Source organism: Aythya ferina, assembly GCF_964211825.1.
Source record: "Aythya ferina genome assembly, chromosome: 2".
Taxonomy (NCBI): Eukaryota; Metazoa; Chordata; class Aves; order Anseriformes; family Anatidae; genus Aythya; species Aythya ferina.
The window spans coordinates 67,178,272-67,205,961 of NC_140297.1; the positions used below are offsets into that span (position 1 = coordinate 67,178,272).

General features: G+C 38.7%; 2 protein-coding genes and 2 long non-coding RNA genes across 40 annotated transcripts in view; 1 reads left to right on the plus strand and 3 right to left on the minus strand.

Moving 5' to 3' along the window:
• UBP1 (upstream binding protein 1) overlaps window positions 1–8,795 on the minus strand; it is a 38,927-nt gene extending 30,132 nt beyond the window's left edge. Inside the window, exons 1-2 of one of the 4 annotated variants that reach the window (XM_084511576.1) lie at window positions 8,311–8,791; window positions 770–860 (exon numbers count right to left, since the gene is read on the minus strand). Coding sequence is in view for 3 of the 4 variants with exons in the window: in XM_084511574.1 (XP_084367700.1) it covers window positions 8,311–8,423 (113 nt within the window). In the remaining variant the exon portion in view is untranslated. Of the gene's footprint in view, window positions 1–769; window positions 861–8,310 lie in introns of all 4 variants that reach the window. The other 3 variants (XM_084511574.1, XM_084511573.1, XM_084511575.1) reach the window with 3 other exon arrangements.
• LOC311432967 lies at window positions 4,677–8,297 on the minus strand. The gene is made up of 2 exons (XR_014690453.1): window positions 5,472–8,297; window positions 4,677–5,059 (listed from the first exon to the last, which is right to left on the minus strand). It is a non-coding gene; the product is annotated as an uncharacterized lncRNA (long non-coding RNA).
• Window positions 8,796–9,013: 218 nt separating the features above from the next.
• Window positions 9,014–22,360, plus strand: LOC311432963. The gene is made up of 5 exons (XR_014690447.1): window positions 9,014–10,090; window positions 11,097–11,155; window positions 11,428–11,553; window positions 17,955–18,058; window positions 18,470–22,360. It is a non-coding gene; the product is annotated as an uncharacterized lncRNA (long non-coding RNA).
• Window positions 22,049–27,690, minus strand: part of CLASP2 (cytoplasmic linker associated protein 2) — a 139,232-nt gene continuing 133,590 nt past the window's right edge. For all 34 annotated transcript variants that reach the window (XM_084511530.1, XM_084511541.1, XM_084511552.1 and 31 more), the window contains 3 exons: window positions 26,526–26,732; window positions 25,414–25,530; window positions 22,049–24,301 (listed from right to left, as the gene is read on the minus strand). In XM_084511530.1, the coding sequence (XP_084367656.1) occupies window positions 24,215–24,301; window positions 25,414–25,530; window positions 26,526–26,732 (411 nt within the window). In that variant the 3' untranslated portion in view covers window positions 22,049–24,214. The remainder of the gene's footprint in view (window positions 24,302–25,413; window positions 25,531–26,525; window positions 26,733–27,690) is intronic.

Consider the following 27,690-nt stretch of genomic DNA (forward strand, 5'->3'; position numbering starts at 1 on the left):
TATTTCGTATAATTTTATTTAATGTATGAATTCTGTTGACACTGAATATTTTTTCAATCTTAGTTGTTATTAGATCTTATCATATTGAGAATGATTAAGCAGATTCACAAAACATAAGTTACAGGGAGCATACACCAAGATCTGCTTCACTTATTTCAGAAAATGAGACCGGCAAAACTTTCAATCTGCAAAGTTTCTGAGGTTAAAAGAGCAATCCAGGCTGCTGTTTTGTCTTCCTTGTAAACAGTAAAATATCAAATATAAAACCTCAGACATTAGTGCGTTCTACTCCATGACAGTGTTCTAGCATGGAATTTTTGTTCATGATGAAATTCGTATATGCAGCTCCATTAAATCTTCTCTGAAAATTAGTTTCTAAACTGAAGTAAGATTTCTCACGCAACCGCACTTGCTCAGTTTTAATCTAAAGGTACTTTTTCTGTTTACTTCCTTTCCATTTATCACAGAGATAAAACAAACTCGGGTTGTTTTATAGGAAGGGAATTCTGCAATCGCTCTCGATTTTCAACTCATACCTGGAGACTCAGAAAGTATCAGTATAATAATCAATCTTAAGAAGTGAAATTCCAGCCAATACATTTGTATCAAAGACGACTATAGTATAGTCTTGGCCTTAATAAATATGAGGTATTAGAAGTGCAGCTGGGGCACCCTAACATTTCTTTCAGAGCACATGCCACATGCAGTGAGGTAAAGCCCAGCCACATCATACACCACTACCCTGGGATCTGGAAGAAGCTACACTGACCTGAAAGAGGAAACACTTCTGAATGGTGAACAAGTCTAAGAAGTTTGTCTTTATCTTGTACAGGCTTCACAGTCTCTCCCAAAAGTAATAACTAGAATTGAAAGAAAAAAAAAAAAAAAAAAAAAAAAAAAAGACATCCTCATGGGTTCCTTTCCACTAGGAGGGAACCACAGGAGATGCTACAAACAAGCATGAAGGCAGGAAGCTGTCCCAAAAGCACAAGAGCCCTGCTGGACCATACCATAGTCACTGGTGATGCCAGGTTCCCAGACTGGAACCCTGAAGAGGCTGTATTTCTTAACTAGCAATAAAGGAGGATAAGAAACACCCATATAATAGAACTCTCCTATATGTATACAGAGAGTATAATATATAAAAGAAAATAATCTGTTTATATAGACAAAAGTAGCCACACATACAGAGGTAGGACAGAAAACTTCACTACTACTTGAGGATGACTAAGAACCACCCAGGTGCTTCAGGCCTTCTTGCCAGTCAGAAGGGCAGCCCAACGCAAGAGGGAGCACTGCGACAGGCCATTCCTCCTCAGAGAGAAGCGATGTCCCAAGACAGGACTTGGGACAGCCTTAGGAGGCTTTGCCTGTGACACACTTCAGCACCCAGAACACTGGTTGATGTTTTTAAGAGGAACTCTAAAACTGAAAGAACATGGCAACAAATACAATGTTTAAAATACACACAGAAGAGTAGAAGTGCAATAAAGCAGATATGCAAAGCATCTCACCAAATAAATAACCCTTAGTCCTTTACTACTTTCTGCAGTACTTGTTTTCATGTAACATGTAAAATTAAAAGTCTCATCTATTTATGAAAAATATCTTTCAAGCCTTCATTTTCCACCAAAGGTTTACCGACAGAAATACATCTGGTCTATCTTAAAATGTGTGTAGTGGTTTATGAAGTTGTTAAATTAACAACTTAAGGCACTTGAAGCCAACAAAAAAAGACAAATTTAGTCAACTTTAAACCTGCTTTGTCTAATACACACAAAGTGGTAATGACTAACTGCTACTGCAGGGGAAAGAACATATCCAGCTCCTCAACCCTACAATTTAGCCGTAGAGAGCACAATGCACATTCTTAAAAGCTACCATTCAAAAAAAAAAAAAAAAAAAAAAAGCTCCAGAAGGCAAATATAATATTTGCCTTGTGCATTCTAAGAATCTTCATGGATTTTCCCACATGAAACCACATATTTTTTCTGATAAAAGAAACAGTCTTCTAGGTACCAGTACATTCCAAATAAAAAGAGGAACCATTGCAATTCAAAACTATTTCTTAGAAATCTTTACTTGAACATCATTTAATTAACATTTAAGGTTTGTTCATGCAAAGAATGGCATGGCAGTGTCACTTAAATGTGTTCCCATCTGAAAACAGATAAAACCTGCAGGCAATTAAAGAGAGTCAGTAAGGTATTCATAAAGTATTTCAAATTGAGGTTTTAGATGTGTCAGTGATAAGTAAACATGTGTTGATTTCAAACCATTAATTCCTCTTAACAAAAGTACTGAGAAATCTTTCTGACCTTCAGCAGTGAAGCTGCTACGGAACAACTGCTCTGTCTACCCTTCAGTCACAGTTTTATGGTACCCAAATGTGACCAGCTCTGTTCCATACCCAGGAGCCTAAGGTTCACCAGTGCAGGGTTTTTTGGGCAAAGCCAGCACAACAAATTCCTGCTGCATAGCGTGCACCCTCCCCACCCTTTCCCCTCAAAATATTCTGCAGGGCTTTTACGTAGGGATCTCTGTCAGTTCATAGCACAACCCAACACACAGCTACACAACCAAGGCTAGAAGAAACAAGGTGATAAAAATCTTGGTGTGGAGAACCCCCTGTCCTATCCTGTGTGACTTGAGGGCAGGCACAATGGGTTAAGTCCAATTCCTTCCTCATGTTTAGTAACAGGAGCAATGAAATCAGCTAATGTCTGTGCTAACCTGGGAAATCATTGTAAGCACGCAGCACTGAGAAACACTGGAACACAAACTGCATGGCTCCCAGCTCTTGAAGGCCGAAAAACCTTGCTGCTTATCCTTATGGTAACTCACATAGAGACCATCTAAATTTCATTGTAACAAATGTTTTCTACAACAAGAATTCATTGCGCACTTGAAGAATTGATGTCAAGCACACTCACAATTCAGAGTAGGAAACCACGTGAAAGCATTCTTTCCTCCCCCAAAACAGAAACAATCTTCATTACACAACAAAAGTATGCTGTAAACACATCTGCAACACCCAATTTAACTATCTGTTTAACTATCTGTGCTACAGAAGTGCGTAAGTGAACGACTTCTAGAAGAGTAGCAGGAAGGCATACAATAGGAAGCAAGGTGCAGGTTACAACTTGAACCCCAGCATCCAGTTAGATGGAGCACGTGTGTTAAGCTACCCTATTTTAAATAGCCTACATGAGTGAAGTCCAGAAAGACAACAAAAAATACGAGTTAACTCCTTCCCATGTTTGTGAAATGTCTTCTTCAACCACAAGATCACCTTTCTTCCAAATTCAAACCCCTCTTCAGAGCACTTTCTCTGAAGCATTACGAAAAGAACTTGCCTACTGATAACATGGTCATAAAATAAATGAAGAACCTCCTGTCCTTACAAAACCAGGAACTGGCATGTCATCAAAAGTCAAAGTGACACTCCATCAATCATTGCCTTATCTGCCCTTCTGGGTTGTATACTTCTGGGTGTGAGAGTACTCAACCACCCAAGAACACGCAGGTCTTTTGAAAATTTAAACCATGGTTTACAAGGGCAAATACCTTGGGAAAAATGCTTCTTGAACAGGATTTGAATTGAAGTTAGGATTTGGAGTTATGCTCTACACTGTTAAGGTGTTGGAACAAGCAATAGGAAAACGTAAAGAGTTGATACTTCCTAACACTTTCCCTGTGTCCACATAAGCAAGCTCAACATGAGATGAGACCACCAGAAGGAGCTGCTGGGAAATAGCCTTCTCTGAAGTAATGCAAGATGAACTAGAAAACAGGTGTAAATGTAATGCCGAGCCTGGGAATCCCACAAACCATCCTAATGCGAACTGGTTAAAGGCCTCAATTTATGGCAGGCCTGGCAAAAGAAAAACACACACACCAAAATTCCACCGCCAAAACCTCCGTATTCCTAAACTCATGACAGGACCAAGGAAAAGGTGTAATAGCATTTGCTTACAGTCACAAATCCTTGGTTCTCCATCCACTCCTCCAACACAGGGAGTCAGGCAACTGTCGTATAGGGATTGCTAAACTGGAATAATCCAAAAAGCCTAAGTGATGGTAAACCTGCTGCCCTGCTCTCCATCCCACATCATGGGAGGTGTACACAGAATACAGCTATGTAAGTCTTCCTTGACCTTTGGAAATGTATTCACGCATCTAATTGGAGAGGGGGATCAATGCCAGTGATGTAGAACATGAGGTTTACCTTTCAACATGGCCACTGAACTAAGTGCAACCATGCTTTATGCGTAGTAAGAAAGGCAGGAGGTTTGGGGATTTTCCTTTTCCCCAAACGCCTATTTCCAGACAGGTATTTACGTACTTGTGTCTGCACATACGATCTGGCTCCAAATCCAACCAGCACATGGAATTTTATTTTAGAGTCCACAGGTCAGTAAAACTTACTTTTTCTACAGTGGAACACATTAAAGTAGTCGAGACTAGTACAAAGGTAGCTTTTAAATTTATTATGCAGAAATAATGCTTACATTTGAGAAAAATAAAAACCCCTTTCAAGTTACCTTAAGTTCTACTTTTTAAAAAGGAATATATAACCCATGGCAGAGTCTCAGAAGAGTGGGTGGTGTTAAGGAAAGCAAAAACAGTCATCCTGTCAGAAAATAACAGCAGCCACAAGGAAAACAGGGCACGAATGACATAACTCCATTTTTTATTTTTTTTGCACAATGACAATACATTAAAGACAGTAACTGTTGTAACCCAGTCTTGTTAAACGTAAGTCAAGAAAAGGATGTCAGAGACCCCAAAATTGTAAGATGAAGACAATACCTTTTCTTCTTCACTTGACAGCAAAACCAGGAGCTGTAAGACAATGGTTCCCTGAATGCTGGGCAGGCAGCCTTAACAGTTGCTTTAGCTTCAGCTTTGGAGGACAGCTGATGCACAAAGTTGCCGTACCACTGAAGCCCACAGGCAGCTCTCCACAGCACAGTGAGACAAGAAGACCAACTGCAGTAGGGTTTCCTTCTTTCCAGCCAAAGCCACAGCCGGCTCAATTCTCCAAAGACATGCCAAGCTTTCAGAGGAAGCAGTAAAGTCACACAGACCTGACTCTCCAAAAATGGAGGACTGTCTGGATTTTAAAATGTATTAACCTTTTGTATGAGAGTTATCTTCTTTTATTTCACTTAATAAGCTTTGGTTTTTAATCCAGAAATCATATACCAGAATAGCTACTTCTGAAAATAATCAACTTCCCCAAGGACAGGCCTTAATTTCAACATTAGAAATACCACTGCAACTGCAAGCACTTAAAGAAAGCCATATACTAAGCTTCCAGATTGTACATGAAAATTAATTCACAAATACTAAGGTACTTGTCCTCATATGAATATTCATTTAACTTAATTCATTCATTAATAAAATCATTAATTATACAAAATATGGAATTTTGCTAGAGAAAAGGCAATGTAGCTCCTCAAAGTTACCTTGTCAGTGAAACAGCTTGCATTTTTAATAGCTCATACCAAAAATGAGCGGTCCCCAAAATTACATAATTCTTTCTGCATTATGAAGATACTGTCTTTGGTCATGCATATTATGCCAGATCTGTAAGAAATCACTGTCAGAGTCCTAATTCTATACATCAGCATCATTATCAACCTGAGTTAACAGCAATACTCAAAACTCATTGAGGTTAAAGTACTATAGGTCTATGTAGGTGCCTTTTTTTTTTTTTTTTTTGGGGGGGTACTTGATACATCTGACAATAACTATTCTAATTTGCACTGAAATTCCTGTTTATAGGCAGTTTCTCATTGCCTGAAAAGATGTTATAAGAGAAAGCAGAAAAACTGGGTTTCAAGATTGTAAAGAAATGCTGAGTACTATTTAAAGATGAATCTTCAGAGGAATTTGGTCCTGTCAGCTTCCTTTACAGAAATCTGCAACTACTGATCAATGGACATGAGCAGTTTTCTCAATATGGAAAAAAAAAAAAAAAAAAAAAAAAAAAAAAAAACAGGAATAACATCAAATATTCTACCTCAGGGCACAGCTGACAACTCAAGGAAACATCAGCTACATTACATACACCCTAAATATGTTAATGGGTCACATGCAAGTGCTCCTTAAAAAATGCTGGGCCATATAGCTATGGGACCTCTCAGTATTCTTAGGAAAACACTTTTCTATCACATTTCAGCAAGTAAGTAACAAGTAATTAGTTTCCACTGGCACCCAGAACAGCAGCAGAGGAGTATCTTCACTCTCCATGTTACGCCACTCCTCTTAGTTTCCCAGCCTGCCATCACCACCAAGTAAACAGGCCATGATTTCCCTTAAGTAGAACTATATACAGCACATAAAGTAACTAAATTCACTTGCTGAAATCACTTCGAGTCCAGCAAACACTAATTGCAATCAATTAGGTCACCCCTTTAATTATGCATTCAAAGATTGAAGTTGCCTTGTTAGTACACGTTCCCAGAACACTTGCACGTGCCTTGTCAAAAATTCAAAGTGTGCAATGTCAAGTTTAATGCCAATTTACAGCTTTGCTTACCCAACATTGTTTTTTTTGTGAGCTACTTCTAAGTGCTAGAACTCTTCTTGTGGTAATGCAAAGTATCCAAATGGGAAAGTACAATCAACTAAAATAATAATAATAATAAATAATAATAAATAATAATAATAATAATAAAGCTTAGGACTGCTACCCACTGTGAAAAGTATGATATAAACAATCTATACAACAACAACAAAGATTAAAATGTTCAAAGTTTCAAGAAACTGAACAGTGTGCATCACTGGGGGGAGAAATGCAGTCTACAAACAGAAAGGGAAGTCTTTAATAAGCCTTCCCATTCAAAACTAAGAATTTCTACTCTAAAACATCCTAGAAAGAACTGGACCATGGTAAAGAATAAAGCATGCTTCTCAAACACAAGAGTATGAATTATCAAATACTGTTTGCATGAGGAAAAGATAAACCAGAAGCCAAATGTTCAAAGCATCCAGCCACTCGCCATGCAGCCTGCAAAACCCAGCCAGCACACCACTTTGTGGGATGAATGTTCACTTGAGAAAGAGAAATGAGACAGAAATAAAATAATAGTCCAGATGAGCTGAATATAAAATCATGAATACCCTCACTAAAAGAGATAAATCACTTTGTTCTTTGAATTGACATATTCTCAAGGGTATTTTCAATTAAGAATATGCTTATATATCTCAAGCAGGCCTACTGAGTTCACAATCCCAAAAGCTAGGAAAATTAGTCCTCGCTTCTGTTCAAGTGAAACCCCGATTTATAACTTAAAACAAGCATCTTGCAGATACAGCACTTCACCTGAGAAGCATTTCCTTAAAACATACCTGCTAGCTGCAACTCATGGTGGCCTTCAAGATTCAGGAAATCCTGAGAGAAAACACACCTTCCATATGGCCGTGAAAACTATTAACTGCCAGCATTTTACATATCTCTATTAGAGACTAAGCAATCACTAAACACTGAGCAACTATCAAAAGACCATAGAGTAAAACAATTCCCACAAATCGTAAATCTCAAAAGTAGTTTCTCTCTTTGCACTAAGAAGTCACTTAAGAATCTGAACGCTTTGCCTGTAACTGAGGTAAAACGTACTTATTTCTAAGTACAATTTTATCTTAACTTTGAAAAAGCACACCCGAAGACTATTTAAACACTTTTATTGCAAAAGCTGGAAAACAATTGAGGTGAAAATACCGTCAAGGTGATTAAGAACAGAAAGAGCTACATTGTGGGAAAAAAAGAAAAAAAAAAAAAAAAAAAAACACGAAAGGAGGCCACTAAAGACCCAATCTATACGTAAATATGGAGAGTGATGAAAGTACAATTGTATTACAATCCTACTAACAAGCAGTATTTGCTTGTTCGTGAAATAACTTTTTAAAGACATCTGACAGAAAATGGCTACTGTTTGTTATGAACCGGATTGTGTTTGTTAGGTGCAGGAGGACAATTTTCTAGCACAGGAGGTCCAGGCAGGCAGGTGCAGGTAGGAAGGATGCCGCGTGCAGGCGGCAGGCAGGCTGACAGCACACCGGGGAAGCCCCAGCAGAGGCCCTGGGCTGCAGACGGAGCATACCAGAGCCTCCCTTCGCCATGTGCCCGCTCGCCGGGGAGCGAAATATAAAACAAAAATAAAAAAATAAAATGCAGAATTAGGGAGGGGACCGGAAGGGCCGCCACAGGGCGGGCGAGGCGGGAGAGGGGCGGGCGGCACGGCACGGCACGGCACGGCACGGCACGGCACGGCACCCCTCCCCTCCCCTCCCTTGCCGTACCTCATGCTGTAGGCGCCGGCTCCCAGCTCCTGCCCGATGCCGGAGAGGCTGGCGTCGAAGTCGTGCACCAGCCCGGACTCGATCGCCTCGTCCATCTTCAGCACCCACGCCATCTTCCGCCGCCCCGCGGGAGGGGCCGGACGGGGAGGGGCCGCCGGGGCACGGCGGGAGAGGGAAGGGAAAAGAGGGGAGGCGGGAAGGGGGCACCCGCAACTGGCAGCGGCAGCGCGGGGGGACGGGGCTCAGCCCCTAGGGGGCCCCATCAGCATCCCCGGAGGGGCTGGGGGGCCGCCGGCCGCCGCCGCTTCTTCCTCCTCCTCCTCCTCCTCCGCCTCGCCGCTGCTCGCCGCCGCTCGAGCCCCGAGCCAGCTGAGCGGCGCCTCGCGCCGCATCATTCAGCGGGCAGGGAGAAGGAGGCGGCGGCGGCGGGGAGGCCCCCGCTCTGCTGCTGCTGCTGCTGCCGCTGCCGCCGCCCGACCAGGAACGGCTGCCCCCGCGCCGCCCCCTGCCTCCGCTTCCTCCACCTCACGCTGCGCCCGCCGCTCACGGCAACATGGCGGCCGGCGCCGCGGGGAACGGCCTCACCTCCCCTCCGCCCGGCACCGCCCACTGACCGGCTCTCGGCCAATCGGAAGAGGGAGGAGAGGGGAGAAGGGCGGTGCAGCCAACCCCGGGGGAGGCTTCCTGGGGGGCGGGGCCTCGGATGCGAAGCCCCGCCCTCCACGCTGCGCGGAGAGAGGCTCGCTGGGAGAGTGCTGCTGAAGAGGGAAAGGGGAGCGGGCAGGAAGTGGCGACAAGGCGGCCGTTAGCCTGAGGGGGGCTGGACGCGCCCGCGGGGCTGCGTGAGGCTGTTAGCGCAGTGCCTGCAACGTGCGCACTGCCAAGCGTTGGGTTTTGGTTACCCTCGGGCCTTTGACTTGGTTCATGGCCCGTATCCTTGGACTTAAATCCCGTTTGTAGGTTTCCAGATGCAGTAAGAGGCTGGTTTTCTCTCTTTTAACAGGCTGAAACAAGTTAAAGCCTAGTGTGTTCAAGTAGCATTGAATTTCTCTTTCTATAATATAAATCTATTTTGTAAAAATAAAATACCTTTATTTTATGCTTCTTTTCTAATTACTTTATATCCTCCAAGGAAATGATCCAAGAGACAGCTAAGCTATAGATAAATAATTACAGTTATATTGCCTAGCAGTTGGAGAATACAAGGAGGGATGCAAGGAAGAACAGGACAGGCTAGTGGGTTATACTTTAATCATGTTCCCTCTGATCCTAAAATACTTGGTCCAATGAAGGGTGCTAATAGGGTGAATAACCTGTAACTTAATCCTAACCCATAACTAGATCCTCTACAAAAAAAAAATCATATTTTAATAATTCAGGGGATTATGTAATTAATGTTATGAGACATTTCATTCAAATGATTCACCTAGCAAGCAAAGTATAGAAAAGTTTAGAGACTATAAAAGACTATAAAAGTTTAGAGACTATAAATTACATTTTGATCACATAGGAACATGCTGCAAGTAAAATTGCTTTTTTTTTTTTTTTTAAAGCTACAAGATAGGGAGACCCTAGTTTCACTAGCAATAAAATGTTAGCTGTTATTCAAAATATTTATATAACAGCCTCAAAGATAAAGAGAAACATGCAGTCCATTATTTATGCTTTCTAAAGAGATTGGTAACTTAAGACTAAACTACCAGTTTCTGCAGAGAATTACCTCAAAGAAAGCTGTAGTGGCATGGGTGTCAGTCTCTTTTCCCAAGTGCCAAGCAATAAGGTAAGAGGAAATGGCCTCAAGTTGTGCCAGCGGAGGTTGAGGTTGTATATTTGGAAATTTTTATTTACAGAAAGGGTTGTGAGGCATTGGAACAGGCTACCCAGGGAAGTGGTTGAGTCACTATCCCTGGAGGTCTTCAAGAACTGTGTAGATGTGCTGCTGAGGGACATGGTTTAGTGGTGGACTTGGCAGCGCTGGGTTAAAGGTTAGACTTGACGATATTAGAGATCTTTTCTAACCTTAATGATTCCCTGATTCTATGAAAATGGTACTGGTATTTTTCCTGCTGTAATTGATTTAAGTGTTCCTTGCCTGCCTCTGGATAGATAAACAGTTTGTCTGCACGTAAGAAGGACATTCAAAAAAGGTACATTTATGAGAAGGGCACGAGCGGGTGCCCAAGTCTCTAACATAGGCAATAACTACCAAGCTACTACAACTTTTAGTCAGAATTGAAAATACTGAAAATATTGCTGGCAAAATACCTCTCTTAAGCCTGGCAAAAATTCAGCAATTATTTCTGTGATGGATTTATTTTATTTATTTCTGAAGATGGGTAACAGGCCAAAAATAGCATTACTAATTCCAGTGACTCTTAAATTACCAAACTGGCAGTTGCTATTCAGCATGCAACAGTTGTGGTACAAGTTAGCTTAAATTCCTATCACTGAAGAATTAGACTTTTAATTGAGACCTCAAACCTTACCTTAGGCAGACATTTCTAGACATAACATGGGTTGTAAAATCAAAGGTGGCATACATAACACCAAAGCCTACTTTTTTAAGTGATACAAAAGATATTGGGAGTTTGCAGAAAACTGAGAGCAGTGAACTTTCTGCTTCTGATGGTTAGAGATAAGTTAAGAGCAAAATCCAAGACCAGATAAACCAGATCCAGTTTGACTTATGCGTAGCAAAAGTGGTTTATCTACTTACATTACATAGTAATGTAATTAAGCTACATAGTAGTTATAAGACATAAATTTATATGATTTTTTTTTAATAGGTGTTGGTTTCTTCTGTCACAAATTCCAATCTCTACTGAAGATAACGTGAGCAGATACAGTAAGACCCATTCTCTTGCAGTTCAGCCTTCAAAAGTTTGCCCATAATAAGCCAACTGAGTGTTAATATTTCTGTTATCATTTGTTATTTTAGGATGTAAAGTAACTTGTTCAATTAAATGATGGTTATTGTAATGCAAACATTATTTTCTTTAGCATTATGTCTATCCCTGGATTATTTGCAAGTTTTCACTGGAGGTTTTCAGTCTATGTTTGCGGGTTTTGTTGCTTTTAAAGTACAGGCCTTTGATGTGTTTGATTTCTTTGGGGCAGGTTCCTGGCTCAGTCCCTTTCTCAGATCATCTGCTGAGGATCAACCATGCATACAAGCACCACTTCCCAGCCAGATCTAACCAACTCCAGTGTACAGAGTTGTACCTACAGTGCAAATCAGCTCAGGTACCCAATCTAAATCTCTGTGTAATTACCATGCAGCCTTCTCAGCTTTTGGCAAAACAGTTTAAAATATCTTTAGATGGATAGCAAGTACAAACAAAAACCTCAAAAACATTTTTTCTATTCATTTCACTTTAACTAGCTAACTAGTCTTGTGATTTTTTAACGCCTACAGTTGACATTCTGCATATTGTAGTATGAATGGTAGCTGCTTCCATAGCTTTTTCTTAATCCTAATCTTTCTGTTACTCTTCCCATAATTTCACTTTCAGAATAATTTCTTCCAAAACATTTATATTGGCCTTATACTGAGGGTAAGGAGAGTTCAAGATATCTTGAAGTCCAAGCAAATAAAGAAAACAGATGCCTATTGCCAAAGTAAAATTATTCTTTTTCTTCATAAGCAATAATCAGTCCTGACTGGGAAAATTAAGTTGTCACATAAAATTCCTATTCTGCAACTCAAGCAATATAAACCCCACGTGGAGTCTCACAAGTTAGGCACCTGAACATTTTTTGAGGATTAGATTGCAGAATTTGTGCCTTACTCATAAACGTATGCTCATCAGTAAGGCTGAGAGCAGAGGTTGTGGAACGGAAGACTCTGTATACCTTATAAAATAATAGTTTTTTCCTCCTGATTCCTTCCCAAGCTTTGCCTGCATAAACATCATACAAACCTTTTCCCATGCCTAGTGAAATGGTCTAAAACAAGACTTAAGCATTCTGAGATCTCAAATTGCTTATGTAACCCTTCAAGCAAGTTAAATCCAGAAGCCTGACTTCTCATAAGTGATATTCCGTGTCGCCTTCCCATTCCATTTCTACACATCCCTATCACCATTTCAGCAGGACTTGTGACTTCAGAGCAAATCTCTTTCTTAACACAAATGAGCTTCCTCAAAAAACTCTTCCAACTATATTCCCAGGAAGGGCTTGATAGGAAGATACCCTGAGCCCACACCCACCAATTGTACTTGAAGAACTGATATAACAGAGGGTAGGCGCATACAGTAGGAACCTGGTTATGCAAATATATCTGCGTAGATGTGTCTCAAGAATGGTTTTATTACTGGGATATGGGAGAAGGCAGAAGGGGGAAGAAGGGATCCTGAGATGCCCCTTTCTTCATCTGCTCTCCACTAATACTGACCAGCATGCTCAGCTCAAGTCAATTGCACTTTCTGAGTAAACTTTACTGATGTCCAGATGTGGGACCACAGCATGGCAAAGGATGTGATGGAACCAAACAACTTTATGGTTATGGCCAGATTGAAACCTAGTGCCTAAACAGGTTTTTATCCATTCTGCTTAAGGTCATCAGCCTCGAGGGCTAATCTTCTTAGCTACTATACGCAACCCATAATTTATGGAAGTATCCCTCCCTATGTTGTATTTCAATACAAAACACAGATGCACACTGCCACCCAAACCTACAGTTCAAATGTGTGTGGGAAGAGTAACTTCAAAGGGACTTGGAATGGCAGATCTTGAGATAAGCGTGGTGGTGGGCAACAGAAGCAAATACAGGGGTAGCAGCAAAGACAGACAAGGACACAGTGAAAATGGGCCCTAAGTGAATGAGGTTCGGAAACAAAAGCAAGAGGAGACACCTCCTCTGTGCTGAACAGCACTGAAGAAGGGAGTGGGAATGGAGCTGTGCGTGGAAGTCCTCACTTACCCTTGCTATTTGGCTCCTTTTGCAGAGCTATTCATGTCACCTGCAAGCAGGACTCTGTCAGGAAACTCCTGCACCTATTCTTCATGTCTGGTTTACTGTCCGAGTCAATAGAAACAGCACTATGTTTGCTACATATTTGTGTTAGCCAATCCAAATTTCACATCACCCTGACCCTTGCATTGAAATGGACTGATGAGGTAAAATTCCACTGAAAAATGTCATTAGTTTAACATTTTTGGTTATCAGAACCCAGGTATCACTTAATTTCCTTGCATTTTTAAAACAAAATTTGGCATATTTCTGACAAAAGCATGCTCCTCAACAATTCTACAAGACCAGAAGTAATATCGTGATATGGTACTAGGCGTGAGACTACCAACAAGTATGGTACTAGGCGTGAGACTACCAACAAGTAAATACCCATATCAAAATATACATGTATTATTAAACACTATCATGTTTACACACATTGTAATTAGTGGAAAAGTAATAAGCTAAAGTTTAATACAGAGAGTGTTATAAATTGAAACTCAATTAACATCAAGGTAATCTGGAATCTATGTATCTCTTGTCAAAGCGTAATCATTTTAATTATATGAAAAATTTTGAATAGTGTACACAGATATTTTAGTCATGAAGAGGTGAAATAAGTTCATAGGGATATGCTGATGCAATAAGCTATATATTGCATCAGAATTTCAATGCAAAGTGTTCAACCAGTGTATCTGGCCTGAGACTAGAAGTGGCCCGTATTCCTGATCCTGCATATCGATATGCAGCTTCAATAGACAAAATGCATTTTTCAACATAGATACGAACCACCAAGGTGTCAATAAGTCTGTATGACTTCATACAGAGTTTTACCTTTAGACTACAAACAAAATTTGAAAGAGAAACATTTAACACATTTATGAATATCACATGAACACATTTTGTTGCACATACTTATGGTGGCAGAGTTGTGAAGATAATGAAAATGCAGTAAAGCAAATCTCCACTGTGGTGACTCCACTGCACAACCTTTTGTCAGTGGGTCTGTGACCACCAACTCTGTTAGAAGGCTTGAACTTGTGAATTAGCAAAGGCTCTGTAGTCTACGTTATTGTGTGTTAGACCATTTCAATTATTATCATTAAAGTCATCCCCAATCATTTTTTTCTTACCGCAGGTAGCTGCTGTTACTGGTGGGATACTGGTGATGGTGATAATGTTCAGGCTGGTTGTGCCAGAAAAGCATTTTGGGATGAGATGAGGCGTTGTGCTCAAAGAGATGGTCACTGCAGTGATGGGAAAAGAGAAAATAAACACACACATTCAAATTAAAGTTGCAGTTGGTTCCTCTCACACCTTTATATTTAGCCTCTGCCACCAAGTTTGCAGGTGTCACCCTCTCCAGAAGAGGCAAACAGCTAAAGTCTTGCCTGGTTCCCACCTCCTCTCCTGCTCCTCAGCCTTACTGCCTTGTCAGCTGCTGCTCAGCTGCAGGGCTTTATTACCAGCTGGTGTGATGTCAGGTGCAGCCCAGACTTGACCAGCATTGCCCTTTCTCTCCTCTCCTCTCCCACACCATCACTGTGCAGAACTGCACATGACAGAGCCAGGAGAAAGAGCAATTCCGCAGCACTGCTGCCCCAGAGAGGCAGACAGCTTTCCCTACACACAGTCCACTTGAAGCACACAAAAAACAGAATGTGTGTAGGCATGACTGGAGCAAAAAAAAAAAAAGGGGGGGGAATATGCATTGATGTCTTTAAGACAAGCAAAATAGTTTTGCACCCCTGTTTAGACTGTATCCCTTTTACCTTTTCATTCTGTACATCTGTTCAAGTGCCAGATTACAACATAGTATACCTTACAGTTATTTTATTGTCATTAAAAATACAAAATAAAAACCCAACAGAACACTGTCAAACTGCAAGGAAAATACTTACTACAACTCCCCCTCATGCCCCCAGCCACACACGCACTCTGAGGAAAAATCATATTCAGATGCAAACCAGCTGCTTGGTGCACCCATGTCTCAGGGCCATTTGCTTGCCCAGGATTGCAGCTAGGATGGTAGTATGAACTTTAAAACAAACAAAATAGTACTGATCCTGCTAAGACTTTAGCACTCAGAGTTGAGGGCACACATCCAAAAAACTCAGCTGAAGATAGTTACCTGCAGAGGGAGCCCACTCTGCTTGAAATAGAAAGGACTATTGAAAAATAGGAATAGTTTGCCGTTATTTTATTTTATTTTATTTTTTTTAATATCTCCTCCTCCTCCCCCCCCCTCCCCCCAAGCATTGCTCGGTCACTGCAGTTCATTCTATAAAAGATACTTCAAGAAGTTATTGCAATATTGTGAAAACACTCCAATATGAAAATTAGTATAACAAGGAGCAAGGCTCTGGGGAAAAAAATGAAAGGAATTTTTAGAGTGCTAGCAATAAACAGCAGTCAAAATACTTCAGACAAATAAGTTATGTTTTTCCTCTTTTTGGTGATAGTTCTTTGTTTTTTCATAACGAGGCAGTTCCCCCTTTTACCTTACCGTTTTTATTCAACATCAAACAATGCAAACATGATGCAAACACAAGAATAACAATAAAAGAGGAACTGTAAATACAGGAAGAGAAAGAAACAATCACATGTGATACTGTCTAGAAAAGATGACAAGAATTGTGACTGCTGGTTTGGTGATTTTGAGATTGTTCTCCATGAGGAATGAAGGTACCTCAAGGAGGGCTCTCAGGACACAGTTGTACTTGCATACATGAGCTGATCTTTGCTCCAGCAAGGATGAGAGCTGGATAAATATTTTCAAGGTTAGTTTTTCCACTTACAACTCTGTGTGTGAACGAGCATCTTTGAACAAGTATAAAGGGCTGCACAAACTCCTGTTTTCACTGATTGCTTCTGCATTTTCTAATAATTAAATTTGATTTCAGAAACAGTAGATATCCTGGTATTCGGTTTGCTTCATCTATCATCAAGTTGTAAAACACAATCACTGTGTGTTACATGCGTACAGCACATTTTATTTGGAAGCCTCATTTTCCCTTTGCACTGATTATTAGTAAGGATTACACATTCCAGAAACATTCACAATCTTCCATTGGGGATGTTGTGAGCTTCCCATGACCTCTCACAAGAGGGCACCTGTTTTGTTCTGTGACTTGTATTTCTCTTGAAAGGAAAGAGTACTAACAGAAGTTCTCCTTATCTTGAAAGACTTTGAGTCCGTAGCAGGGTGGCTCCCACTTCTAACTGTACCCCAAAGGGCACGTGTGGCTTTGAATCATCAGGCACTTTATCCCCCCAAAATTAGTCTGTTGCTTTTTTTGACAGATGTCAGTTTAGCAAAATGCAGGTGGAAACACAAATAATAACACTAACACGACATATCAGAAGTCCTAGATCTGTACTGACCTTAAGACAGCCTGTTGTGGCTGAAAATAACTAATGCTGTAATGGGAGTCCAGGCTGGCAGGTGCAGATTAGGCTGCAGGCCTGGGTTTAGCCTGTCTGAGGGCAGATAGTGAGCAGGAGCTTAATCAGAAAAAACAAAATAGGAGCATCACAACAAATGTGCCCATTTAGTGTCAGCTTCATTTGATTTTTCAAGAGTTATGCTTATACTGACTAAAAATAACTGAGCCACTGCTTCTATCTAAAGAAGCTGCTGTCTCAAGGAGAAGAGGTATTTATTAGTAGAGGGTGTGATGATGAAGACTATTCTGATCATATGTATTGTGTCCAGCTTAGTTTCTAAGGCCCTGCTTCTTCTAAAACGTGGAAGTTCAAGGCCTGTGTTAAGGGTACCCCTCGTGGTGTGCAAACTATTTCAAACTTTTGTGTGGCTGCCACTACTGGCCATTGTACCCCACTGCAACCACTGCTCCTGATGGCATAGAGGCAAAGCAAGACTGAAGCTTGTGGACTGTCATGTAAAACCACGTTGCTAATTCAGTAGGGTGACAGCTACACCAATCCATTTAATTGGAGTTGCATATTCTAATATTTAAAAGGCTTTATGGTTGTTATGGCAGTTGCACAAGTAGGCACGTCACAGTTTAAAAGGTGACTGTTGCAAGTTTCTCCTACTTTGCAGAAGCCACTACCATCCTCCAACTTTGGAAACACAAAAGTCATTGTTTCCTCAATTCTTGGTCATCAACAAATACAACTTAAACATTTTATCAGGAAAGATGGCTTGGGTGGAGGTAGGCATTTGCCATTGCAAAGAAGCTCAACTTCCTGAAACTATCTATCCCACCATATCTTGTAAGACATCTTTCTGAGTCCCTCTTCATCAATTCAATTGCAGGCATTTGTAGCTTGAAATATAAAATACATAAACACACGCTAACACAGCAGTGTGACATCACGCATACTACACAGTGCCTGGAATTCAGAATACCTGGCTCAAATCAAGGTATATTTCACCAGGTTACCTTCCTCTTTTGTAGAAAATTTGCTTTTCTCCCCCTACTATGGGTTGGCAAGGGGCTTGATTCTTCACTCATAGAAGCTTTGAGTTCCTTGTAAGGAAAGCACTAGACAGAGCATGCAGAAAGTGTTAAGAAAACATTACTATTAAAACTGAAATTAAACATTAAAAAAAAATCCACTCAGCAATTAGTACTTCATGGTCTTGTATTTTGACTGATCTTCCTTGCAAGCAGTATATGGGGATAAAATTTCAACTACAGTATAACTTCATTTTTTTTTACATCAGGCTAACTTCCCACATTGTATTCAATTCCGGCATTTTGCTTTGTGAAGTACTGTGTATTCCCCACACCCACACCTGCTGCCCTTGACTAACCTCTAGACATAAAGGTATGTAGTTACCTAGTTGTGCAAGTTTGGGGACAAATAAGGTGAGTTTTTAGCACTGTACTGTTTATTGTTAAGGGGTTATTTTTGTTTCTTGGTTTATAATCTGCCCCATAAGTACTAAGCAGGTTTCAGCAAAGGAGCATTGTATACACAAACAACAAGAGACTATTTATTTAAAACATCTCTTGCTTCAAGGCTTGTGTATAGCATGCAAGGTCCAAGCTGAAATTTGAGGTGGGGAGGCTAATGTTTTACTAACAGGTATATCTGTGCTAAGTACTTCAACATATGGTGCCTGAAAAGTTTTATTGGATTTTTCCATGAGCAGCATCCAAATTGACATCTAAGTAGCAAATCAAATGATGCCTTAGTAATCTTTTTTTTTTTTTTTTTTTTTTTTTTAATATATAGAGCAATCAGTATCCTCACTTAACTTTGTGACTACCCTTCTGCGAACTACAGCAAATGACAATTTTATTAAAATTGTTTACATACGCAGAATGTCCTCCTTGACATTTGTTTTTGGCAAGTAAAAAAATATTCCACAGACAACACTGCATGAAAAAATTCAATTCAGCACCACATAAAACATTGTAATCTCACAGACTACGGATATATTCTGAGGATCTTTTTTTCAATAAAGTTTTTGCTGTCAAGTGATGACTTTTAGTTCTGCTTGAAATACTAGTATTTGGATTTGAAGACTGCTGTGGCAATGCCAGCTTGCTACGTGATCTGACACCATGTACAGAAGAGATGGTTCAGCTCCTTCTAATTCCTAATGGAAAGGATCCCTTCTACCTGAGGAATCTGTGGTACCCAGCCAGGTCTAATGTTTTCTAGCAGTGTGCTACAAGCAATTTAAAACATGCAAATCTTCAATTGAAACAGACATATCCAGTTCCCCCCCAGACACAGACATGTATTTCAACTATTTAAATCAAGTTAAAATTGTTTTTTCCTCATCTTCCCTGATATTTTAGCACGTACTAGATATAAATATCTAGTATATATAAATATCTAAATACATATAGTATAAAGATATATACTAGATACTTAATAAACTAGATACTAGATGTCTTTTTTTAGTCGTCCTCACCCCCCATAAAGGGGGTCACTCAAGGCCTGGGACATTGACCTTAGCCAACATCTCTGGCATAAGTTTCTGATCCCAGAGTGCTGCCAGAGAACCAGTCTGAGATCATTCCCCAGTCTGATTTGTCTGCAACAGACAGAGATGAACAGATTGTGAGGGAATACCTACTAATCAGTCTAGTTGACTTTTGATGTCTGTCCGCTGCCTGATGTACATGTACATTTTTGTTTTTACTGGTATATATCCTCCTTGGCAAGACAGGGGCAACCTTTGAACTGATCTTGACACAGTTAACAGAGCTGACTGGAGTACTGATTTCAGTAGGAGTTTATGGAGGTACGAAGATTTCTGTTGGTGGATAAAAGCAAGATCTAGAAAAGGAAGCAAAATAAAATGAAAGACTTACGAATCTTTGATGCCTAATATAAAGTTTAATTACCTTTCTACCTCCTGACGATAGTAACATGTCTCGATATTTCATGTAGATAATGCTGTTTTTTCCACTGAAGAAAGGTATTTTCCATATATCTCTACCCAGCATTATTCTCAATCTTACTCCCTCAAAATATGCTTTATTAGGATCACTTGCATCTACTTAAAATACATCATTAATTTTATTTTTGACAGAAGTCATGTTATTCAAGACTGCTTGCCAAATAGCATTTCAAAGTTTCCAAGAGTTACTGTTTAACAGCCATTTACAAATGAAGTTGTGATTGTGTCTGAGCCATAGTATGTAAGTTCTAAGTAAACATGCTCATTACCCTAAAATCCTATTGATAAATGAAGCAACTTCAATAGTTGGGGGTAACCCAAGCTGCAGAGTCTGGGAACCCCGAGGTCTTAAAATATTTCAGTATACATGGGTAAACAAGATGTATAGAAAAAAGGCAAATTAAGTTCTTTTTTTTTTTTTTTTGTACTTGCCAGACTACCACAACTTCCCAAACTTCCCAAATTACTGAAAACCATCCATGTTCTAACAACAAAGATTCACTTAAGAGAATATTTGTCATATAAGATACATACTTAAAAGCACATGCTTCTACAAATGCAGAAGGCATGATTACAAAATTCAGATGGGAACAAAGTAAGAAGTTTTCTTTAGAGAACATAGTATGAATACTAATACTAATCAGTTTACCAGTTCAGTTGGGAAAAAGCATGTTTTATTTCTCCAGATAATCCTCCCGTTCCCAAACTGCCTATCTATCCTCATCTTATTTTTACTGTATTCTATGCTTCTGTTTGCTAAATCTCAGCCTAGCACAGCCAACCAAACCATACTTTCTAACCTGTCAGAGGGACTACCTGTAGCATAATTCACATTTATTCCTCATTTTATCTTTTATGATTATTTTCAAAGGGACAATGATATATTCAAAATCTGAATTCTTTTGCTGACAATTAACTGTGAGCACGTCAAGCCTTGAATCTCTACACACTTTCTACATTGATGAGTTTGTGAATTTACTCGAACATTTAAACATTCATAGAAGATGCTAAGAATGTGCAAGTCTTTAAGGATAAAAGTATGTGTTCTTTTCACTCTGGAACTCAGACCACAAATAATAAACATGACTCAATCTGTTCCAGTCTTTATCTTTAAAAACAAACAAGCAACCAAACTCAGGAAAATTTACATGATCAATTCTCTTCCAATTTACATTTACTATCCCAATTTCAGCTGAACAGATGTTACCCAAAATTATCTAAAGCAAATGACATCCAAGTCCAAGACATTCAAGACGTGCATTTCCTATCCTGATTCTGCATATAGTTTTCTTTCCTTTTTTTTTTTTTTTTAAGCCTGAAACCACCCTTTAAGAATCACATTTCAGTATGCAAACCACTGCAATGATCTATCATTACAGAATATTAAGACAGCCTTTTTGAAAAAGAACAATACTAATTACTAATTGTCCTAATTTTTTCACAGGTCTTTATGCCTTTTTTTTTTTTTTTTTTTTTTTTTTTAAGATAAACCACCTCCAGTACAAACATAAGGCATGACTAATCATAGCTCAATGTTAATTGAGCTATTGTCTATTTGGGGTATAGGAAATGAAGGCAAAAAACAATGCGGTGAATCTGGTAACTGGCCGCAGTGGAGAACATTTTGTTGCAAATTCTTCTGGCTTCATGTAATACAAACACGTTCTATCCACATACAGCGGTCCCATCTTTGTTGGAAACAGAACTAGTTGTATTGTAACTAAAATATTCATTTAAATATATTGCATTTAGATTTTCAGTACATGGGATATCACACTTAGAACGTTTAAAGATGTCTTAGAAGCACAACTGAGGGACAAACTTTGTGAAAATATCTCGTCTCCTCCCCCTGGAACAAAATTTTTCAGTCACAGGGGAAAAAAACATTTCTTTCTTACCAACATTTTTTTTTACAGATAAAAAGTTATGTTCATCCAGAATATATATGGTATGTTTCGATAAACTTATTTTTCAGTATGAAATAACATCTTCAAAAAGATGACAGAGCAAAGTCATTGTGAAATGATCATTTGAAATAAATAATACCTATAGAAAAAGTAGGAATAATATATGGAACTATTAAACTTAGAATGTGTGCATTTTTTTTTTTAAATGTTCTGATGTGTAATCAAAATGTAAACTACAAGATCTTTAACTAAAAATATGTGACATATTAAAAAAATAAAATGCAAGCAATGCAATAGTGTACAAATAAATGAAATAGTAAACAAGAAGCCTGCTGAAATGAAGGAAACATGGTGTCCATTAAAGATAATATGCAACTTCCAAAAACCATTTTTGTCTAGCATACCTATATTCACACCATATTCTCAAATGCTAAGTCAATTTACTAACAGAGTATCTAAAAGAACATCATTTGGACACACAAAACACGAAGATTATTGTTTTAAAACCAATCTTGTTTCTGTCACCTTTATAATCTTTCTTATAGCGTGTGATCAAATGAAACAGAAAACCAGAATGTATACATTGGTTTTTTTTGTTTTTTTTTTTTTAAGTAATGTTATGTACATTTTATTGCCAGTATATGCACAATGGTAAGCATAGAACTATAAATACACAATGCAATTAAACAGTAGAAAACAACAAGAAATGTTACACATAACAGAGGAAAGAAAGAGGAGATGCTATCTTCTTGGTGTAGGTGTTAAAAAGGGCTAGTGATGACTTACAACAGTCTCTTTTTTTCCCCGCTCTTCACATATATTTCTATAACTTTTCCTCCAAATAAATCTCTGCAATGGCACTGCTTCTTTAACAACATCTCAGCTTTTTCTATCAGATTCACTTCAATCTTAAGTGAAAACAATCTTTTGTGTAACTACAAGCATCTGACAATTTTTATTCAGTTTTGTTTTTCAGGGTACCTAGCAAATAAAGTGTATAATTAGTTTCTTATAATATTTGGCTTCGTGTTGAAGAATAGAGTTTTGAATATGCATTAAGTCATCATTTGGGGAAAAAAAAAAATCTTGTAGATAGTTCTTCTACTGGGTGCTATACGCAGCAGCTCACTGAAGAGGTAGAGAGAATTTTAGCCTAGTATAGATCATCATCCTTGGCACTACTATTTTCTCTCTTACCATGATACACTTCCTACAACTAGATAACACAACAGTCAAAGGGAAAAGAAGCTAGGGAAAAAAGTTACCACCATTTCTGGGAAGGGTTCTACTTCATCCCAGTTCTCAGTTAACTTGTTGCTTATATCCAAGACAATTAAAAAAAAAAAAAAAAAAAAAAAAGAAAAAAAGACAACATTGAGGGACACATTTACTCGATCCTTGCTCTCTTTCCATTATTAAGTTCATAAATACAAAGAACCATTATTCACAATAAACTCTTTTTCAAAAATGGAAAAACAAACCCTGGAAACATTTCCACACCTTAATCCAGATGGGTCTTGAGGATGCTATTCAAGAAAACCATGCAAATAGTCTGGTGCAGCTTTCCCACCTCATCCAAAATATATAATTTTTAAAATTAAAAGGTGGCAAGATCCATAGCATTTATGACTATTCCCCCTCCCCTCTTTTTAAATTCAATGCAGAAAATCTTGGTGCTTTTAGGAAGTTAACAAATAAATAGTCTTCTGCACTATTGTCATAAAATCCCATGTGAGTTACAATACACGACTACTGGTTCCAGCAATTAGGTTGAAAGGAAACATTCTAGTGATAAATACATACTGAGCATGCTTGGGCAGAGCACTCCATTCTGAAGCATCCTGCTTGAAGAACGAAAGGTGACAAGGATGGTTCACGTCCATAAAGTGACCATTAACTCCCCTGCTAAAAAGCAGACTGCCACACTATCACTGGGTTGGCAGTGCTACCCTGAAAGGGCTGTCTTCCACACTAGGAGGTACTGGTTGTACCAGCCCTCTGCTGCGCACACTAAATTCTTATTTATGCAACAAACATACAACCAATGAACAACATCACTTTTACAGAACTGGATCAAGCCAGCTTTTTTATAGGCATATTTCTCAATCTCCAGAATATCCTGAACAAGCCGTAAATAAGATGATGAACCACCAACAGTGACCGAGTCTCACTGCAGTTCAGACTAGTTCTGCCTTGTTTCACATCACTTCTTGTTTCTAGTGAAGGACATGATACTCAAACAAAACAGCAATAAAAACAATGTTATCTGCAGCTGAGTAAAAGCAATGGAACTTATATTTTAACTTCTGAAGCTTAAAGCATACCTTTTTAATTAGGGTAAAAAATGTTTTTAATACAGTAACACTGGCAAAAGTTAACGGGAAGACACAGAGGATTGTGAACAGGATAAATGATGTATTAGATTATTTATAAATTTTATTTTGCTTTGATCAACAGATGTTAATACTGTTTTTTCCTTGGATTTGGAATAATTCTATTGCAACAGTCACATGCAGGCTGAAGACAGCCAATGGTTAAAGAAAAAAAAGGGAGGAAAATGAGAAAAAAAATGGTTCCAAATGTCGTAAGATTTTTCCTTGCACTTGAAGAGGGACTGGCCCTTGCTTTAAGAGACCCGGTTAACTCCTGTCAGCTTCATTAGCTTTGTCCAGACATATCTGCTGTTGCATCCCCTGGTCCAGAGCCTGTTTGTGCACGCTTGATGTAAAGGTTCAGTAATTTCATCTGCAAATTTAAGCCAGAAATTTGCTTTAGTTAGTATTTACAAACTGTACATACTACAGGAATGACACACCAAAGTAAACATTAATTTTGCTTTCAGGAAAAAAATGGTTTATGTTACATAATTAACTGGAAGGTAACATACTTAACAATAAAAATATTAAACACAGACAATTTCTCACAAGGAAACAGGTCAAGCAGCATTAGGGATGTAAATAAAGTGATCTAAGTTAGCTAAATTAAAATGGGTGGATTATTTTCCCCGAATTACAATGCTGTTCTGAAATGAAGGAGGAAAAAAAACTACCTTAGGCGAATGTTGAGGTTTTAAGCCTCTAGTTACATTTGATTTTCTTGTACCTACTAAATCTTCCAATACTGCCTAGAAATACACTCAGTGCCATCACTGCCAGAGAGTATTCTTAAGATGCAACTGTCTTATTCAAAGATACACAAAATTAATTGTCCCGTTTTATTCCCAAGGACAGACTCCCAACACACCTGTTTGCATGTAAACAACAGTATGTACAAGATGTCAATAAAACCCTAACCTTCCTGAACCAAAAAGGAACAAAGGGTTTCCCCTGCCCCCAAATTCGTGATACTGAAAGGTCTAATGAAAGCAAAACAATAAGGAGGGAAAATAAACTGTGGAATATAACATTTGCATTTGACATTTAATGCTTTCCAACTGCATAAAAATATGACAAGAAACACAGGTAGAAAAACCCATGCTGAATATAGCCATTATCACTATTTCAGAATAAGAAGTCTGACAGTGTACTCAAGAATGTTCAAAATATTAAAAATGTATTTTCTAATTTTTTTTCAGCCACTGACAGTATGCAACTAGATCTACTAAATAGCAGCAAGAAACAACTTATTATTTTTTACATTGCTGAAGTTTGTGCAAGTCCCTATATTTACAGATCTATGGATTCCTAGTTTTGAACCTTTTATGCCAAAGTTACATTGATCTTCTGAGAGCTTCATAAGCCCTGGAAGTTTCATTCAGATACATACTTTTATGAAACTTTCTGGTAATTGCAATGGAAATACAAATGTGTATATGCAATTATGATCCAAGATATATTTAATTGTAATCTTTTACTTACTTTACTGCCAGTGAGTTGACTGAGATGTGGTTTTAGTTCATCACCAATTACTGCATGAATGGCAACAAGGCAGAAAACACATGCCTTACGAACACTGCTCTCTGAATTATCATAGCCCTAGAAAGCAATAAAATTAACATTAATAGCTTATCAGTTAATGATTAAAAAGCCTCAGAAAGCTGTTTACTTCTTCTTATAATAAATACATTAAAATCTACATTATGTGAATGTTAAAGGAGCCCATTGAAGCATTCCAAGAAAAACAAAAAAAGCAAATACAGAGCATGCACTTAAAAGGCAGGCTGTTTTGACAGTTATTTTCCATACTGAAAAAACATTACACATTCTTGTTCATAATTTATGTTGAAAACAGAGCTGCTGTCATGCTCTGGGTTGAAATGCATTAAGGAAGAACACAAGGAAAACTGTTCTGGATTATACACGTTTATTTAAAGCAGAGGACTATTAAACTTAGCACTTCCATACTCTGAAAGAACCTACTTCTTAGCAGGGAAAGATTCTTTTCTTATCTCCCACCCCATTATTTAATGCTTTTTGTTTCCTCATGCCTGTCTCACACCCTCCTCTCAGAAGGCCCCTGCACTGCCTCTACCTTCCTGCAGATGTGTGACTTGACCACAAGCAATAAAGACAGAAATCTGCAGAACACAGCTATCGAATTCTGAAGTCTTCATCCAACACATGTAAATTAATGTATTTTGCCTTGTTATAAGGTGGGATATGATTAAAAATGGACAAAGAAATAGAAACCTCTGATATCCTTATCTTATTAAACTTACCCCAGTTAACCGCTTTTTTCCACTTGCCTCCCCCAATTCCCAGGTTATAAAACCCTACAGTTATATATACATACAACATGTCCAATTTCAGAACAAACAATCAGAACTAGATTTTGACCCCTAACAACAATTACAATTCAACTACTTGACAATCTCAAAGATTGTTCCCACTATGAGTTATTTTGGGTCAAAGCAGCCATCAGCTAAAACAAATAAAAAATCTTTCATGAGAGCCAGGTGGTATTGCTTGAAAAAAAAAATCTTTGCATTTCTTCTATATGCAGAGGGTTTTTGTTTGTTTGTTTGTTTTACCTGTATTAGACCTGGCACAATCTCTGGTAAAAGCTGAGTAAGAGTTTCTTTAGATACTCTCTCAATGACTTTCGTCTGCATTTTGATTGCAGCCAGATTAATGGGGTAATCTGCAGTTTGAATAATTGGACAAAGAACTTTGATGCACTGATCTGGGCTAATGGAAGTAGCCAGCATGGAAGCAGCTTCTTCAGCAGATCTCACCACCTATTGAAAGGAAAAAAGACATGGAAAAATGATGTACAATTGAATTGCTGTGATCTGTTATCTGTCAGTACTGGTCTTGAACATAAACGTCTCTTAACCACAGCTCCATTATATTGTAAAAATATGTACATTACAGGACTTTGAAAATGTATCACTATTATTATTATTACTACTTATATTACTTATACTACTTATATTACTTGTATTACGTACTACTTGTTTGGCCTTTGATCACTGACAAGTCCCATATAAAGAAGTCTTTGCATGGGGAGCATGGGAGCGTAGGGAAGGCAGGGAGATGTATTCATCTAATAACAAATCTGTATTCTTCTCCTACCATCAGTGACACTGATGTAAACTGTTTAATGTTTGGGTGACTACTGTATTTGCTTCTTGTATCTACGTGCGTTTTCCTTTGCTGTGTGTGCTCACATCACAAAAATTTCTGAGCAAGATTACAGTTAGCCTCCTACTTCTGAATCCCCTCTCTATTCTCAGCCACAGGCAAATCTTCTTGTTGATATCTTACAGTCCTTTCTCTCCTGAAAAAAAAAAATATTCAAAGACATGCTCTTGAATGGTGCAGAGCTGTCTGGAAATGGAAAAGGCTGATTATTTCCTTGCCCTGTTCAGTCCCATCTCTCAACCATGTATGTTAATGAAATCCAAAACATTACATCAGAACTCCAGGATACCTGGCTTAAGATGTCATACAATGAAAAACCACCTTCAGTTATTCTTTGATGAGCTGTGATCATTGGTTATGGCTCTGTGTCCTCTTGGGCAGCACCCAAAGCAACTGCTATCAGGGCTGACATTAACCATTTCAGAACTTACAAAACCATAGTTCATGTTTTTTTTTTTTTTTGCATACCTATGTTAACTAGCAAGAGCTGAATGCTTGATTATTACACAAATTACTTCCTCAGTAAGATCTAACTGATTTGTCAAACACTTT